This window comes from Lepidochelys kempii, chromosome 6 (assembly GCF_965140265.1).
Source record: "Lepidochelys kempii isolate rLepKem1 chromosome 6, rLepKem1.hap2, whole genome shotgun sequence".
In the NCBI taxonomy this organism is placed as follows: domain Eukaryota; kingdom Metazoa; phylum Chordata; order Testudines; family Cheloniidae; genus Lepidochelys; species Lepidochelys kempii.
In genome coordinates this window covers 22,465,185-22,480,438 of record NC_133261.1, presented here as the reverse complement: position 1 = coordinate 22,480,438, position 15,254 = coordinate 22,465,185, and the positions used below count along the sequence as shown (strand labels likewise).

At 46.7% G+C, this 15,254-nt stretch overlaps 1 protein-coding gene across 2 annotated transcripts in view; it reads right to left on the bottom strand.

Annotated features, from left to right (window-relative positions):
• Positions 1-3,569: 3,569 nt before the first annotated feature.
• LOC140912546 (uncharacterized) overlaps positions 3,570-15,254 on the bottom strand; it is a 178,145-nt gene continuing 166,460 nt past the window's right edge. For both annotated transcript variants that reach the window (XM_073347095.1, XM_073347096.1), the window contains 2 exons: positions 13,158-13,310; positions 3,570-10,099 (listed from right to left, as the gene is read on the bottom strand). In XM_073347095.1, the coding sequence (XP_073203196.1) occupies positions 8,382-10,099; positions 13,158-13,310 (1,871 nt within the window). In that variant the 3' untranslated portion in view covers positions 3,570-8,381. The remainder of the gene's footprint in view (positions 10,100-13,157; positions 13,311-15,254) is intronic.

The window sequence follows — 15,254 nt, the reverse complement described above, 5'->3', positions numbered from 1 at the left end:
CTAGAGCAGCAGCTCTCAACCTTTCCAGATTGCTGTACCACTTCCAGGAGTCTGATTTGTCTTATGTGCCCCCACGTTTTACCTGACTTGAGAAGTACTTGGTTTTTTGTAAGCAAACGTCACAGCAAACTGTTACTGAAAATGGCTTACTTTCTTGTCTTTGCCATGGAGTATAAAGTCATTGTATGAAATTTTAGTTTGTACTGACTTCACTAGTGCTTTTTTATGTAGCCTGTTATAAAACTAGACAAATATCTAGATGAGCTGATGTACCTCTGGTTGAGAACCACAGCCCTAGACATGGGTTTTCAATCCGTGCCTACATGTGTGACATTATCTGTTTGTCAGGGAGGGGCTGCTGGCTGTGTGATATTTGCCTCCTTCCTGCCCCTTGCTGACTCCAGGCCTTGGGGGTACAACATGAGCAGTTCTGGGCCTGAAGCAGCCATGTCACACTTGGAGGGGAGGAGAAACAAAAGGGAGCTGTGAGTGTCTATTGCACATCACAGCTTCAGTGGCTCAGCTGTAGGGAGGTATATCCTGAGAATGCCAGTAGGCTTGGTGGGGGCCTAAGGAGGAGAAAACCCTTCATTACTAGGGTCTAATATACATCTCAGCCTGTTTAGGTGTCTGGCTACAGCTGCTTGGTGGTTTCTTTGAAAAGGGGGGCATTGGGGTTGTGCCTCTAAGGCTGGTCCACAGCGGTTGCAATGAATGGCTCCCACCCAACATCCTGTTCTATTGATTTGTTTCCTCTTCCTTGCCAGGGCCTGGGCCATGACCAAACCTGCTGGCAATTTCTGTTTAGAGCCACACTGACCTTCCAGAGGGGCAGCTCTAGGCCTGCACTTCTGTGCTTTTCTCCCACTGTGCCACATGGATGGCAAGGTTTAATTTTTTTAATCATTTGAAGCCTGTAATGAGAGTGATGGCTCAGGAGTGAAATGGTTGATTTAAGGGGTCTAGCTGCAGTCAAAAGGGGTGTTAGAGACCTTAGTAATAGCACTTGTCTGAGATAATTTATGCTCTAAGCAGTATCGGATGCCTTTGGCAGCAGCATTCATTCCCTGCTCTTACCATCTGGGGAATATACAGCTACTAGGATTTGAGGCTGCTGCCTGGGCGGGAACAGACAGACTGAAGGTAGGTCGACACAACACGTGGAGAGTGCAGATTCCAGCTCAAGGAGACTTAGCCACATAACACTCTGCTTGAGCTAGCAGAAATGGAGCTGCAGCAGGCGGGGGCTCAGCACCCTGAACGTGGTACGTAGTCCAGGGCAGCTATGGGCTGGAATGTCTTTTCCCCTGCCCTGGCAGTCATACCCTTAAAGAAGGTGGGATTGGCAGAAGCCCTATACTAAGTTAGGCAGACCAGTTCCATTGGGGTTTGCACCACTTTGGAAAAGCCCACCTCCTTCATTACATACTCTGGGGAGCTGCTCCATTGGGGATGAGAGTTAAGGAAGGTGGGAGTGGTAGGCTAGCCCTGCAGGGCCTCGTGTAGCACGTGTGTCTCTCAACCTGATTGCTGCATTGTGGGGAGAGGCAGGGCAGCTGTGCCCTACCCCTCTGTCATGATACTAGACTCCATAAGCCAGGCTGAGCAGTAAGCGCCGTTCCCCCTCTAGCTGACCTCTGCTTTTAAACAGACTCCTCTTTCTTTGGAGCAAGGAGGAACTGAATCTCTAGTGGCAGCCTGTGATGTGACCTTGTCTAGGCCAAGCCCTGTTAGAGAAGAGTGGAAGGGGCTAGGCCCCCATACTGCAAAGGGCACAGGCCTGAGTTCAGCTTTGCCTCCTGCTGAGGTTTTTTTTTTCCCCAAAGGCAGGAGAGGAAATCCACCTAGCAGAGAAGGGTGTGTTCCCTCAGGAAGGGGAAGCTGGGCTAGGTCAGTAGGTGAGCAGCAGGGAAAAACATGGTAGATAAATTCTCTCTCCTCACGTGGGCTGATCAGACAAAGTGTTTTTTAAAAAAGAATTTTGCCCCTGGGGGAGGTTAAGGTGCTTCCAGGATCTGCCTTTCTTCTGAAGTACAACAGGAAGTTTATAGCACTGTAATGCACTACCCAGCTGAATGTGGCCTCTCTGCATCATTTCCCCTTGATGTCACAATCAAGCAATGAAAAGGGTTTAAGTACTTTGTTTTAAAGGTAGCACTGGTGCAGGAAGAAGAATGCTGCCCACAGAGTTTGCTTAAACTGACAGTATAAGCCCCCTCTTCTCCTTTAATACAGAGATGTGGCATGGGGAAGTTGCAGGGCCTGCAATTCATAACATCACAAGCTGGGCTACAGCTGTTTGAGACAGTCTAACAGCTCCAGCCTCCTAGTGTCTACAGCTTCATGCTCTAGGGCTTTAGTGAAAAGTGCTCCTCACCTCTTTAATTTACAGCAGAAGTATGTGTAATCTGAAGTGACCAGGCCCCTGTACTAGAACTTCAGGCTTTCTGCTCAGCTCTAACAGGATCATTCCTTTTAGCCAAGCCTAGCCCTTGACTTCTGCTACATTTCAAATCCACAGTGCTGGAATAGTGTTATGCTCCATCTTAAATAAAAGGCCTAGAAACTACAGTACCCTGAAGTGCAGCCAGTTCTAGTGTGAAACAATGCTGCTGCACATGTTTAAATGCACAAAGGGGGAATAGTTAGAGTCCACCCTCCATGCCTTCCCCTGGTGCTTTGAATACCATCTACTCTTACAGAAAGTGGAAAAGGCCCCATATGCTCCCTATATCTCCTCAAGGAGCAAGCACAACGGTGTCAATACTGACTCACTGGGCAGAGCTGTCCCCCATCCAAGCACAGGAGAGGGGGCCTGTGTCCTGTGAAATCAGACAAGATCATGTAATGAACTGACTGTAGTGATGCAGAGGGGAAGTGTGACTTACTAGAAGGCTTCACAAGACCATGAACTTAGTACTTGAAACTGCATCAAGCCAGCTGCTCACTATCTTACATTTGAGAAGGGGCAGGGTTTCAATGAGCCATGCAAGAGAGAATTAAAAACCAAGCCAGGAAGATTTTAAAAAAGAGGCAACCCACTTTCCTCTTTACACTACAGTACTAAGCAAAACCCTGCCTCTGAGTTGGCTCACGCGTGAGGCTGAAGGACTGAACTTAGTCCATCTCCACTACAAGTAGTAACCTGGATGGCTCTCTGTTAGAAGTCAAATGTCAGCAGGGATGGAAGTGCAGTTCTATAATCCTGATTGGGGTTAGTGATTTTGTATAAGGCTCAAGGACTTTTTGATCCACACTGCTGGTGACATTCTCTTAAATCTCTTCTCCCTTCGCCCAGCCCTTTTCTTGTGTGGACAGACCTGAGGCAGCGTGGGAGGATTTTGCATAGTTTTGCTGTTCTTGCTCTGTAGAGACAAGACATCAAGCACCAGGCTGTCACTCAGGCCGCCTCTCTCCAGCACTGAATGCAGAGAGAAAGAGTAGCCAGTTCCCAGCACGAATGGCATTTTCAGAGCAGTGCCCTTAAAGCTCCAGCTCTACATAACTACACTAATTGTATCCAGAACCTAGGACCCTTGAGCAGCTAGCATTGCATCAGGGGGCAAGCAGGCAATAGACAGTTTTAATTACACTATAAAATCAGGGACATTGAAGTCCAAGGAGACAACCCAAATCTTGATCTCCCCACCCCAATGGAATAAGTAGCTAATGCAGTGAATTTAAGGAAACAGGAGGAGGGGATACAGTGCATTGCCCTAGAAGAAAGACACGCTGCAGCTGTTTATGCTAAACTTCTTAAACTGTCATCATTACAACCATGTAAAACACAGCATTAAACACTATGTACAGTCTGTTTGGATCAGCATAAAAAGGAATGAGCATTTTGCTTTTCAAACTCCCTTACCAAAAAAAAAAAAAAGCACATACATAACAATGGTTTAAAGTAATAACAATACATTAGAAAGAATCACAAAGGAAGATCTCCACGTTGTAAACAAAAGTAGCAACTGAAAATAAAAGCCAATGGTAGCAGATCTCTCAAAGTGCACCAAAGAGACACACCAGCCTCTAGTCCACTGCAATGGAAAGGTTACAGTTTCAAAGACAGGAGTTTCCTGAACTCTGGTGCTGCATTCCTGCCACAGGGCTGCACAGCCTCTGCTCAAAGTGCTAGTTCACCAACAAAAAAGCCTAAACACAAAAAAAACCTACTCTTTTAAAACTACATATATTTCAGCCAAGTAAAGGATACGTGGGGGGAGGAAGCTGTTTTCCTGAGTTAGCATGAAATAACACTGGCTTTGCCATCTGATTGGGGGCATCCTAGGAGCCATGCATTATTTGTAGACATGTCTTGCAATTTGTTCCCTCCTTCCTCCCACATGAGTCCTCCTTGTCTCTACTCCCCCCACATAGGTGAAGCTGGGCGTAATCATTCCCATCTCTGCTACCACACAGCTCCTTATCAAGCCCCGATACCACCATGGGGGGTGCAGTATAAGAACCTGAACAGAACTGTCTGGAGTCAGAGGGGTTACTTGCAAGCCCCTGCAATGATGGCGGGGAATGCCTGAACCTGACATGCTTAAATGGTCATTTGCAACCATAGATTGAAATGGAAAGATTTAAGTTGGTTTGTATGTAAAATGTTAATTTCACAAACAAAAAAAGTAATATGCCTGTTTATAAATGAGGCATTGCTCCAATGGTACCCACCCATAGCAGCTGGCTCTGGCAGTTTGGGCCAGTAAAACCTTTGTGCAAAGACACAGATGAAGGAAAAAGGCAAGAGTCTCATGGCTGTAGCAGCAGCTCCTCGCTCCCCCTCAGAAACACACTCAGTCCCAGACGACACAAAGGGCTTTGCCTTCTCCTCACAGTTTGGAATAAGTCCAAAAGGCAGCAAATGAACCAGTTTGGAGCAGGGTGGGGGTTGCCTGGTGAAGAGAAGACACTATAGGGACTGATGGCACCTACCCTCTCACCTTTAATGAGGACTAGAGGTCCTAGCTGCTCAGACTATGGTGGAGCATGGTGTGCTGTGGCCTCCAACAATGGCACTTTTCTTACTGAAGAGGAAGGTGATCCTAAACCACGTGCTGTACAATGCTGCAGGGATCATTAGCAGTCTAAGTCCACTGGAGTCATTCCGCTGAGTTCAATAGACTTTGGAACAGGTGCTAAGCTTCCAATTGGACTCCTATTTTAGGAGAACACTGTATATATATTTCAGCTACTACCTCTGAGACAGAAGATCAGGAAAACCGAAATGATTCTTGGAAAATATACACTTGGAATTAGCTTGGCTGGCCTCTCCCCAGTGAGATTTCATGAGAAAAAGGAGATATGCATCCTGAATTCAGCGTACGTGAGATTTTGGCCTGCATGGCAAGTATTGTGCGTTAGGCAGCTATTCAGTGTTCTAAAGTCAATCACCATTAAAAGTGTGTTTTACAAGAGGTCCTAGATACGCTCCATCTCTGACCTCACACTGCCTACATACACCAGAACGGCAACAGACCCAGTGGGAGGAAGGCCAAGCAAGCAGAAAAATGAAGGTAAAGGGGTCTAATCTCCTATCTCATGTGTGAGCTCAACTCCCACGCAGGTTAGTGGAAGTTACATGTGTGCTTAGAGGAGAAAACAGACCAGCACCCAGAAACCATGGCTAGCAGGAGATTGCAGTTACTTTAACAATTTCCATTGCCCACTGGCTTCTAGAGCTCAAGGGGACGCACACAGTTCCTAACTAAAGGATACTGCTCGTCCTGCAGAAATACTGCCCGGGGATTACACACTCAGACATGTTACTCTCCAAACTACTGCACAGCTATTGGGAAAGGACCACTAAAATAAAAACAACTCAAGCACCTTTTCGCTACAATTGAAAATGAGCTGTGGTGGCCAAGAATCATAAGACTTAGCATTTATAGGGCGCCTCTCCTCCTCCGAGCGCTTTAGAAACATTACAACTAATCCTCACCATACCCCTGTGAGGTCGGACAGTCAGGATGCTTACCCCATTTCATAGATGGGGAAAGCGGGCAGAGAGGTTACGCGACTTGCCCAAGGCCAAAGAGGAAGCTGGTAGGAGAACAGGAATTAGAACAGGAGCTGCTGGCTGCCAGTGCTGTGCTCAGGCCACCTCTTGAGAGAGAGAAATGGGGAGCTCCCTTTGCAAGCTGTCATCTACATCCACATAGAACCACCACACCCAGCTGGTCACCTGCAGGGGGCCAGGAAGGAACCCCCACACACACAATGTATTCTGGGTGTTTTGGGTCTCCTTCCTCCAAGACATCGGCCATGGCTGAAGGTGAGACACTGGACAGGGTGGGCCAGGGCTCTGAGGTGGCACCAAGCATTCTCTCTCTCATCTGCTTGGCTGGCTGGTTCTTGCTCACATGCTTATGGGCGAAATGATCGCTATAGGTCAGACTAGATGATCTAGATGTCCTTTATGGCCTTAATCTCTAGGACACGTTTAGGAGCTGGTCCGAAGCCCATGAAAGTCAATGGGAGTCTTTCCATTGTCTTCATTGAACACTGGTTCAGGCTTCTAGTATATTTCTACTCCCTAAGGGAGCCTTTAACCAGTGTTCAGGGGACATGTGTGTATATCTATCTATATGTATGCCTCAAGTATGCTCTCAAAGCATCCTCAGCTATTGAAGGAGGCATCACCTGTAGTTAATTCTGTGGAATCAGGTTCCTCATTACAAAGTATGGATGGTAATAACCATGCCTAGAGCTCTATATGCTGTACTACAGTAATTCAGGCTCCTGAACCAGAAAGCAGGACTGGCATTTCTCCATAATTACAGAATATTTCCCCATGAGCTGTAAGCTTGCTTTTAAAGAAATCTGCCCCAACTTTCTTCATTCTCGAAGACAAGACATTTGCATTTCTGGACCACAGGCTTTAAGCTTTACAGAAAAGGCCTCTTCTTCTAAATCTTTGAGCCAAGATTCTCTCTTGGCAGCTTCTTATTCTGTTGATTTACAGCCAGACTATTTCAAGGAGGAGCACAGCCAAGGCTTTCAGAACTTTGCCACCTTCCTTTCTAACTCCAGTGTGGTTTCCACACTGACACTTCAATTGCTCAAAGCAGGGACCAATGTAGGTTTTGGAATTTTGATGAGAAGTGATCAAACCCTATTACACTCTTGTGGCTTGCTAGCTAACGCAAAAGACCAGCCAGGGCACTGCCTCCATTGCTCAAATAAGAATACATCCTGTGTTTATTAGCATAGCTACACACTGATTGGTCATTTACCGAGGCAGTGGCCTCCTTTTCCTTTCAGTCAGTCCTAAGGCAGCGAGCCCGCTCACTGTCCTGGCTTCCCAGAGAAAAGGATAAGACAGGCAGGCTGGAAAACTGATTGTAGCTCTACTTCGACCTTCTGTCCCTATCACATGAGGAACTCAAGGAATCTGAACAAACATTTAGTGGATCAGCACAATCCTTCTTCAGGCTCGTGGAGGAGCATGGCAAACGCATCTTTCCCACCTTGCCTTCTGCCTGCATCAGAAGTTAGCTTTGCTTTCTGACAAATCCTAGCTAAGGCGCAGCCCAGAACAAACCCACCGAGAACAGAAGGGCACTTCAGCACACAACATTCAGCTTCCCTTCAGGAAACCTCCCACTGCAAATGGAAAAGAGCTAGAGAACTAAGAACGGGCCTACTACACCGCCCCATTGCACTCGAGGTGAAAAGATGCACGGTCTTTCCCCTGGGACGTGAGCAGTGCTCACCGGGATTTCTGGAATAGAGCTGGACGTTGCACAGACTTTACAGAAGGCTGGCTTCCCTGGTGAGAATACTCAGTAGCCTTGTTCGAAGGACTGCTGGCTGTTAGGATTTCAGAAAAATCTATTGGTGCAAAGGCCATTGGGAAAATGCGACTGGCCACATGGACCAAGTGCTCGTTTGTAAAGAAAGGCCCCTCTGTCTCGCTTTCTCTCCCAAAGCTGCTCTGTCTGTAAGAGCAGCTCAAACCCCTCTGCATCGTATTCCCATGTTAACAGAAACTAAACTCTGGTTTATGAGACCAAGCTCCTGTGTTTATAAAAATGATGGGAAAAAACAGTCAAAATATTTAGCACATTAACCAGCTTTGCCTCTCTGCACACAAGCAGGGATGAAAGCACTTTGTGATTTGTCCACAGAAAAAAACCCCGCAGACTTTTTCCAACCCTCCTGGCACCAATACATTGTCTATTGGCCAAGGTACCAACTCCTGCATTCCACACGTTGCCCCCAAACATTCGTACCAAACACAGCTCAGCACAGGATCATCTCCTGTCATCTCTACCCTGGGCTGTGTTGCCTTTTAGTTGCAAACCTTTATAAGGATGTCTCATGAATAGACAGAATGTAATTATATTGTTTGTTCCCCCCCTTTGCCCCTACCCCTGCTAAAATGTCACCGATTTGGACATCTGCATTGCGGAAGTGCAGTCTGGATAGAAACTGTTCTCTGAATGGGCTTTAGCAACCTTGGGTGGTATTTTTGGCTTTGGGAGTAGACAGGGACGCGGCGCTCTCAATGCATTTAATGACTTCTGCGCACACTGACTGGCAGCCACCGCCTCAAGTTCTGCAGCTGTAGGAAATGCCCCTCCATCAGCTGCCGTCAAGGCTGCACCTATGTGATGACTGCCCTCTTGCAAAGGCAGTGCCATTTTTTTTCGGTTCAACAAGTCCTGCTCCGTAGCATGAGCCACGTGAAGTGGGGTGGTGGTCTTAACTATTTTATAGGGGCTGGACTGCCCCTGTAAAGCCGGGGATGACAGGTGTCGATCGGGGAGACCCTCTGCCAGCTGAACTGCCCCAGAGTCAAGCATAGATAAGATTGGCACACTGCTGCTGCCACCAGACAGTCTCTGATGAGGAAGCAAGTTGAAGGCTGGGTGGCCCAGTCCTACTGTCTGCTGTGCTGAGTCTGTGCTCCCTCCTGAGTGCATCCCCAGATCTGCAATCTCACCCACAGATGCAGATCTGGGTACCGAGGATTTTGAATCTGGTTTGTTCTGTGGCACTGCTCCGCTAAGATTCTCGGTCCTGGGCACCTGCCCAGAAGAGTTATCCTCACTGTACTCCAACTCGGATATGTTGTCATACTGAGATACGTTAGAAGGCCGTCGTCTACCATCCTGCAGAGGGAGAGAGAGAGTAACAAGGGCCTTCTCCATACACAAGACAGGCACTTGTCCTTTCTCTGACAAACCGCAAGGAGAAGCAAGGTTTTGTTCTGGTGCTGAGAGCGAGTCTGTACTGGGAGGCCGGTGTGGCTGCTCTGGAGGCGGCCCTGTCAGTAAACCCACCGGGAAGATGGTAGTGCTCGTGTCTTCAGGCCTCTCCGAGACATTTTGCACAGAAGCATCTGAGGGTCTTTGTTTAGCAAGGGATGGAAGAGACGGCGTTTGGTTTGGCAACTCCTGACCTGCTAATGTTTTATTGTGATTGACAGGCAGGTCTACTTGGGGGTTGTGGCTCTGGGTGGCAATGTCCCCTGCAGAGTTGTCCTCAGCTGTCCCTTCAGGTTGTGCTTGCTGAGGTGCCAACAGCTGAGCTGCCTGGAGAATGGCCTGATTTGTGTTGCCTACAACAGGGGAGGGGTTACGTTCCTGCAGTTTCCCTTCACCCGTTCCTGCACGGAGAGTCTGAGGACTCTCTTGTGAGACAGCCTCCCTGCTCCCTGGCGGTGCATCCTGGCTCTCCGAGAGGGCCTGAACCTCATTCTCCTCAGGAGGAGACCGCTCCTGTGATGGGGTTTCACCAGCAACGGTCTTTGGCGACTCTACCCGAGTTTCTTCTCCATGCTGGTTTTCCTCGTGGCATCGCTGGTGGCCCTTTAATGGCTGCTGATGCACATCTGGTGCTGCTGCCAGCGAAGGAGGCCCGTCCTGCTGCAGAGGTGGGAGCCTCTCGTTTATTGCCACGCTCGCATTACCAATAGTATCATTCAGATGAGCGGGGCTGTTGTTTGGAGGGGACAGCTTTGTATCTCTGTCAGGGTTGAGGTCAGTGGCAGCCTTATTCTGCCCATTCGCTGCAATGCTGGGTTTCAGTGCCACAAGATTTAGAGAAAGCTCCAGCCCCAATGGTTTCTTAGGGAATTCTTCAGGTTTTGCTGTAAGGGAAAAAAACAACACACACGTATTAAGCTCTTTTTCAAGGAGTGCTTTAACAAGTCCAGCAAGACAGGGGATCTGAACCGTGTCCAACAAACATCTGCCCTTCAAAAGGGGGGGACGCTTTAGTCACTCAGCAAACGGTGTTTGAAAAACAAAGATGGAGATCACACGTTAGCCTTTGGGAGCTTCCTGCCGGTGATCAGCCTACCTACGAGAGGTGCCATTAGCCACACCGGCAACCTGGGAAGCTCCAGCATGATCCCCAAGCTCACTGGCCTCCTGTTCTAGGTTCGCCATCTAAGGCAGGACTTTCATTTATAAACTTTTAAATGTTTCATTTTACTAATGGCTGATGCTGGGATTGCTGTCAAAGGTAGGTAGGCGCCAAAATTTCAATGGCATTTGAGTGCCGGAATCCCAGGCTGAATCTGTATTTAAGGAGATAAGAAATGGTCAACCAGTTTGTAGCTCATCCTGGCCCTGCTGCTGCCTTCCTTGCTCATGTGCAATAGTGCCTCACTCAGAGGGTAGTCCCATTGTGTTCCCTCATCTTCACACACAAGCATTTTTTCATCTTAATGAAATTATTAGTAGCACAAATGCAGCCATAAATGAGGACAGTGATTTAACTGGGGCTACTTGCTGAATGAGAGATAACCTGGCCAGCAGAGTCAGTACTAGATCGTTAAAATGTTACTATTCCATGTTGTAATTATATAGCTGGAATTCTATGCTTAACAGTAACTGGCAAAGGAGAAAAATTAGGTGTATGTCCTGATTTTGCTTCTTTATGAAGTATAAAGGTGGCCTAAAAGGGCTTAACAAGAACTATTTTATTCTCCGTGTTTTAACATTACACAGTCAGGTTCTGTCTAGCTGGAAGATTTGATGGTGACTGGAGAATCAGTGAAATGGTGGCATCACAATATAATTATTAAAAATGTGCGTTACAGTTGTGCTGGGGATGTGCAAACATAGCAAGAGGCTGTCCCTTCTTTGGACATCTTACAAACTAAACAGACACAGGGAGGGAGGGGAATTGACTGGCCCAAGGTCACAGTGGCAGAGCGGTAACAGAACACAGGTCTCCAGTGCCCCATCAGTCTGACCACCACAGTGCTTCCCCAGGAGTGGAAAGCCTGAGCAGTTGAGAGAAGAGATCGGAGCCAGAGGATTTCCACACCGCCAGGCTGTTTGGGGTTTATTTTATTGTGTTATTGGTAGCACCTATTTTAACTTCAGTGAGGAACCAGTTGGATAAAGGATGCCTTTGTTAAAGATTCACATTACCTGCCTCTTCACCTACAGAGGTAGAGCTCACAAAAGACACCCCCTGAGGCCTCCCAGAGCTCAGCCCCCAAAAGCAGGATGCACCAGACTTGACATTTCTGATCCTGTTACAGTATAAACAAGCAAAGTGACAGCAGAGGTGGGCACTGGGAGTCAGGACTCCTGGGTTTCATTCATTGTGTAGCTCTGGGTAAGTCACTTAACCTCTTTGTCTCTGTTTAGCTGTAAAATGGACATACTTTGCTGTTCACAACTTTGTTGTGAGACTTCAGACAAGACTGAATCTTTACACAGGGGAAGATGCATGGGTCAGCATGCACCTGCACCTCCAGAGGCAGCCAGGCAAAGGAATTGTGACCCATCACTCTGCCACAGGGGGAAACTCATGTGTGCCTGTTTCTTGTCAGGTGCTACTCTCTCCTCCCCCTGCCCTGGCTCAGCTCATACCCTGCCTATGGGGGCGAGGGAGGAGGGGGAAGGGAGATGCTCACCCCCTCCTCTATGCACACACCATCAACCTGGGTAGCCTGTAAAGCAGAGCAGAGGGGAAGCTATCATATTCTCTTATTCCCCCTGCACGAGCATGTATGGCAAGTGACAATCTTAACCTTAAGTTTTGCAGTCTTTTCTCAGAGGAGCTCAAAAGTTCTTTACTGACATCAAAGATCATGTTCAATAATTAATTCCCTCTTACCATATAAGAAAAGCTCCATGTGTGTGTTTTGTTGTCAGCTGATCAGGGTTTATTAGTCTGATTATACAACATAGTCCCAAACCTTGGGAGTTCAGATAAAAATTAAACTGGCTCCAAACCACCCTGATCTGAGGTTGCAGAACCTGGTTCCCCTTAGCCAGTCTCTGGTTACAGCCTGACACCAGAGTCCCTCAAAACAGACCTAGAGAGAACTGCAGACTAACAGTTCAGTGTATTCATGTACTTAACCAGGTGGGGTTTTGTAGGTTTCTAATGAGTGTTTCATTTATTTTTCAATAAGTATTTCTACAGCAGGGGCCACAGCCAACTTCCTCCTCATGCAGCATGAAGGATTTATGCTGAGGGGGCTCTATCTAACCACTCACCTGGAATACAATGCTACAACATAAAGAGGCCAATTACCATGGCAACCCCTGCACTATGTGAAACACAACATTGCCCCTGCCTGCCCTGTGAAGTGCCAGTGGCTGGGAAGTTCACACACCCAGAAAATCTGTGTAAGCAAAACAACGCATGCAGACCACATTTGAAACATCTGGCTCAATTCAAACATGCAAAGACTCTGCAAATCAGAACAAAATACCCAAGAGGAGCAGAGTGATGCAACTTGGGGTTAAAAATCATTTATGACAAACAGGACAAAGGGCCAGATTTTCAAAAGAGCTCATGTTCCAATTTAAGTACTGAAATAAGCAGCCAGATTTTCAAAAGAGCTCAGCATGCCTGGCGTGAGCTTTGCCAAAAAATCCACATATCTCCCTAGGAGCTGTCATGTCCCAGAATACAAGTGACACAAAGCCACCATTGCTCAACCCACTCTATCTTTGCACCCAAGAGATCTCGAACAGAACAGAGAACCGGGGTCACACAATTGCCTCTGCAATTCAGAAAGCCACAGCAGTTAGCCTTTTCCTGCTGTTTAGAGAGAAGAATCCTGAAAAAATTGCACTGCTCTGGCCCTGAAAGATAGGGTTAGTGCTGGCACCAAGAAGTTAATTTTAACTGTAGGGGAAAAACTGGAATTAATGCTGCTTTCATGCTCTGCTTACCTGGGGGTGGAAGGTCAAATTTCATTTTGCGCAATTCAGTCATGGACATTTGCAATTGTTCAATAATAATATCGTCTTCATAATGCAGAGAAGCAGAAATTCTCTCCTGCAGGAATTCCCGTAAGTCTTCCAGGGACATCTTCAGTAAGCGTTCTAGAGGACAGCAGAAAACACAGCAAAATGTGAGAACAAATCAATTCGATTTGGGGTGGGGTGGGGTGGTAATCCAGACAGTGTTTCTACTGGAGCAGCAGTTTTAACGCTATCAGTACAGGAGATCTGGTTTACATTTAAGTTAAAATGTGGGGCAGAACAAACAATGCATTGCTTCCTTTTTCCATGTGTTTTTCGGCCAGGTATTTATGGTTCTCTCAAGTCAATCTCTAGTCCCCATCCTGCAAACATTTATGTTTGCATGTAACTTTACTCAGGTGAGTAGGTCTCATAGACTTGGATGGGCTCATTGAATGAGTAAAATTATGAAGGTGCATAAATGTTTACAGGTTCAGGGCCTTGGTTCAGTGACAGAATGTGTCTGACTGTTTCTGAATGTTTCTTTTACACCTCTAGGGGGAGTAAAGCTGCGTGTTACAGACGCCACAGATTAATGGTGGATAGTGCAGCCTGAGGTGGCTCAGCACAGACATTCAGAATTGGTGCTTCACACTCTTCCCGTATCTAATATAGGATTTCGCAGCCATCCGAGATGCAGAGCAGCCACTGTCATTAGCCACCCATCTCACTGCATTGTTCATCAAGGCTTAATTTGTCCAGTCTTCCTCTCTTTTTCTTTACATACAATACTTCACATGCCCAAATCAGTTACTTTTAATTAAGGGCTTGTCCACATGGAGACTTAGTGCACAGCAAGCGGAGGTGTAAATCTACCCTGCTGTGCACTAACTGGCTGAGTGGACCTTGCTACCGCACACTTAAAAGTTCCACAGTGCACTTTGATCTACTAAGATCTCTTCCTTGGTAAGATTTTTAAACAATTATAGGAAGTTTAGGATGGATGAAGGTAAATAGCACTCACCCACTTATAAATGCACCTACCCCGCTAATGTACTAATGGTATCCATGTGATGGATGCATGGTTACCATGCACCTTTGACCATTACACCTGCACTCCGTCCACTAATCCATCTCTTCAGGATTTATTCAAACATTCCAAACCTCAGAGCCACTTCAAACCCCTGCATTTCTCCTGTTCCCTCTAAAAAAAAGTTACACTGGCCAAAGCCCTCAGTGAGCAATATTCACTACTGCCCAGTGACAGGTTTAGGAGCTGACCCTGTGACCCAATGTGGCTACAAACGAGGGCCTTGTACCACTGGCAAGAGGAGATGCTGAGCTTTCCAGTGAGACCAGCAGGGCCTGCCTTGAAGTGCTGAAGGTCCTGAGATGTCTAACTTTAAGGCAGATGTCTAACTTTTTATTTACATATTTATTTTTATGTAAATAAAAGCAATTTCAGGTCATTTTTAGAAGTATTTTTATAAATACATTATTGTATTGCTCTCTCCTCTGAGCCTTATTTAGTTGGACTAAGGAACATGACTTCGCAGAAGAAGAGATACAAATAAACAAAACAAAATAGTCCCACTAACATTTTTAAATGCTCTCTAAAACACTCTTAAAATAGTTTTTCTGTAAAGTGTGTTACCAATATAGTACATGGTGTCAGAAAATCCATTTTGTAATGTTTACAGTTCTGTAGACTGGGCCCAAGACTGCACCATGGTGGGGGATTTTTTTTTTTTTAAAGACTGGATGTTTCAGTGCAGGAACTGTGCCTTCTTTGGTGTATGTACAGCACCTAGTGCTAAGAGAACCAAGCAATCAACCACAAAGCATTCATCTCCACCACCAGTGTGCACTGAGCAAGGCAGGGCTTCTATAGGACATACTGCCCTGGTCCACGGAGAGGAATTTCCCAGTGGCTGATGGAAGTCCTGCAGCAGAGGACGCACTCTTCTCAGTCTACGGAGCAGGTGGGATTTGGCCCTTGCAGAGTAGATGTGAAAAGGCCAATGTGCCTTTTTTGCTGGCAAAAGCATAGTTTTCCTCTGGTGTTAAGAGTGACAAACATGGGAC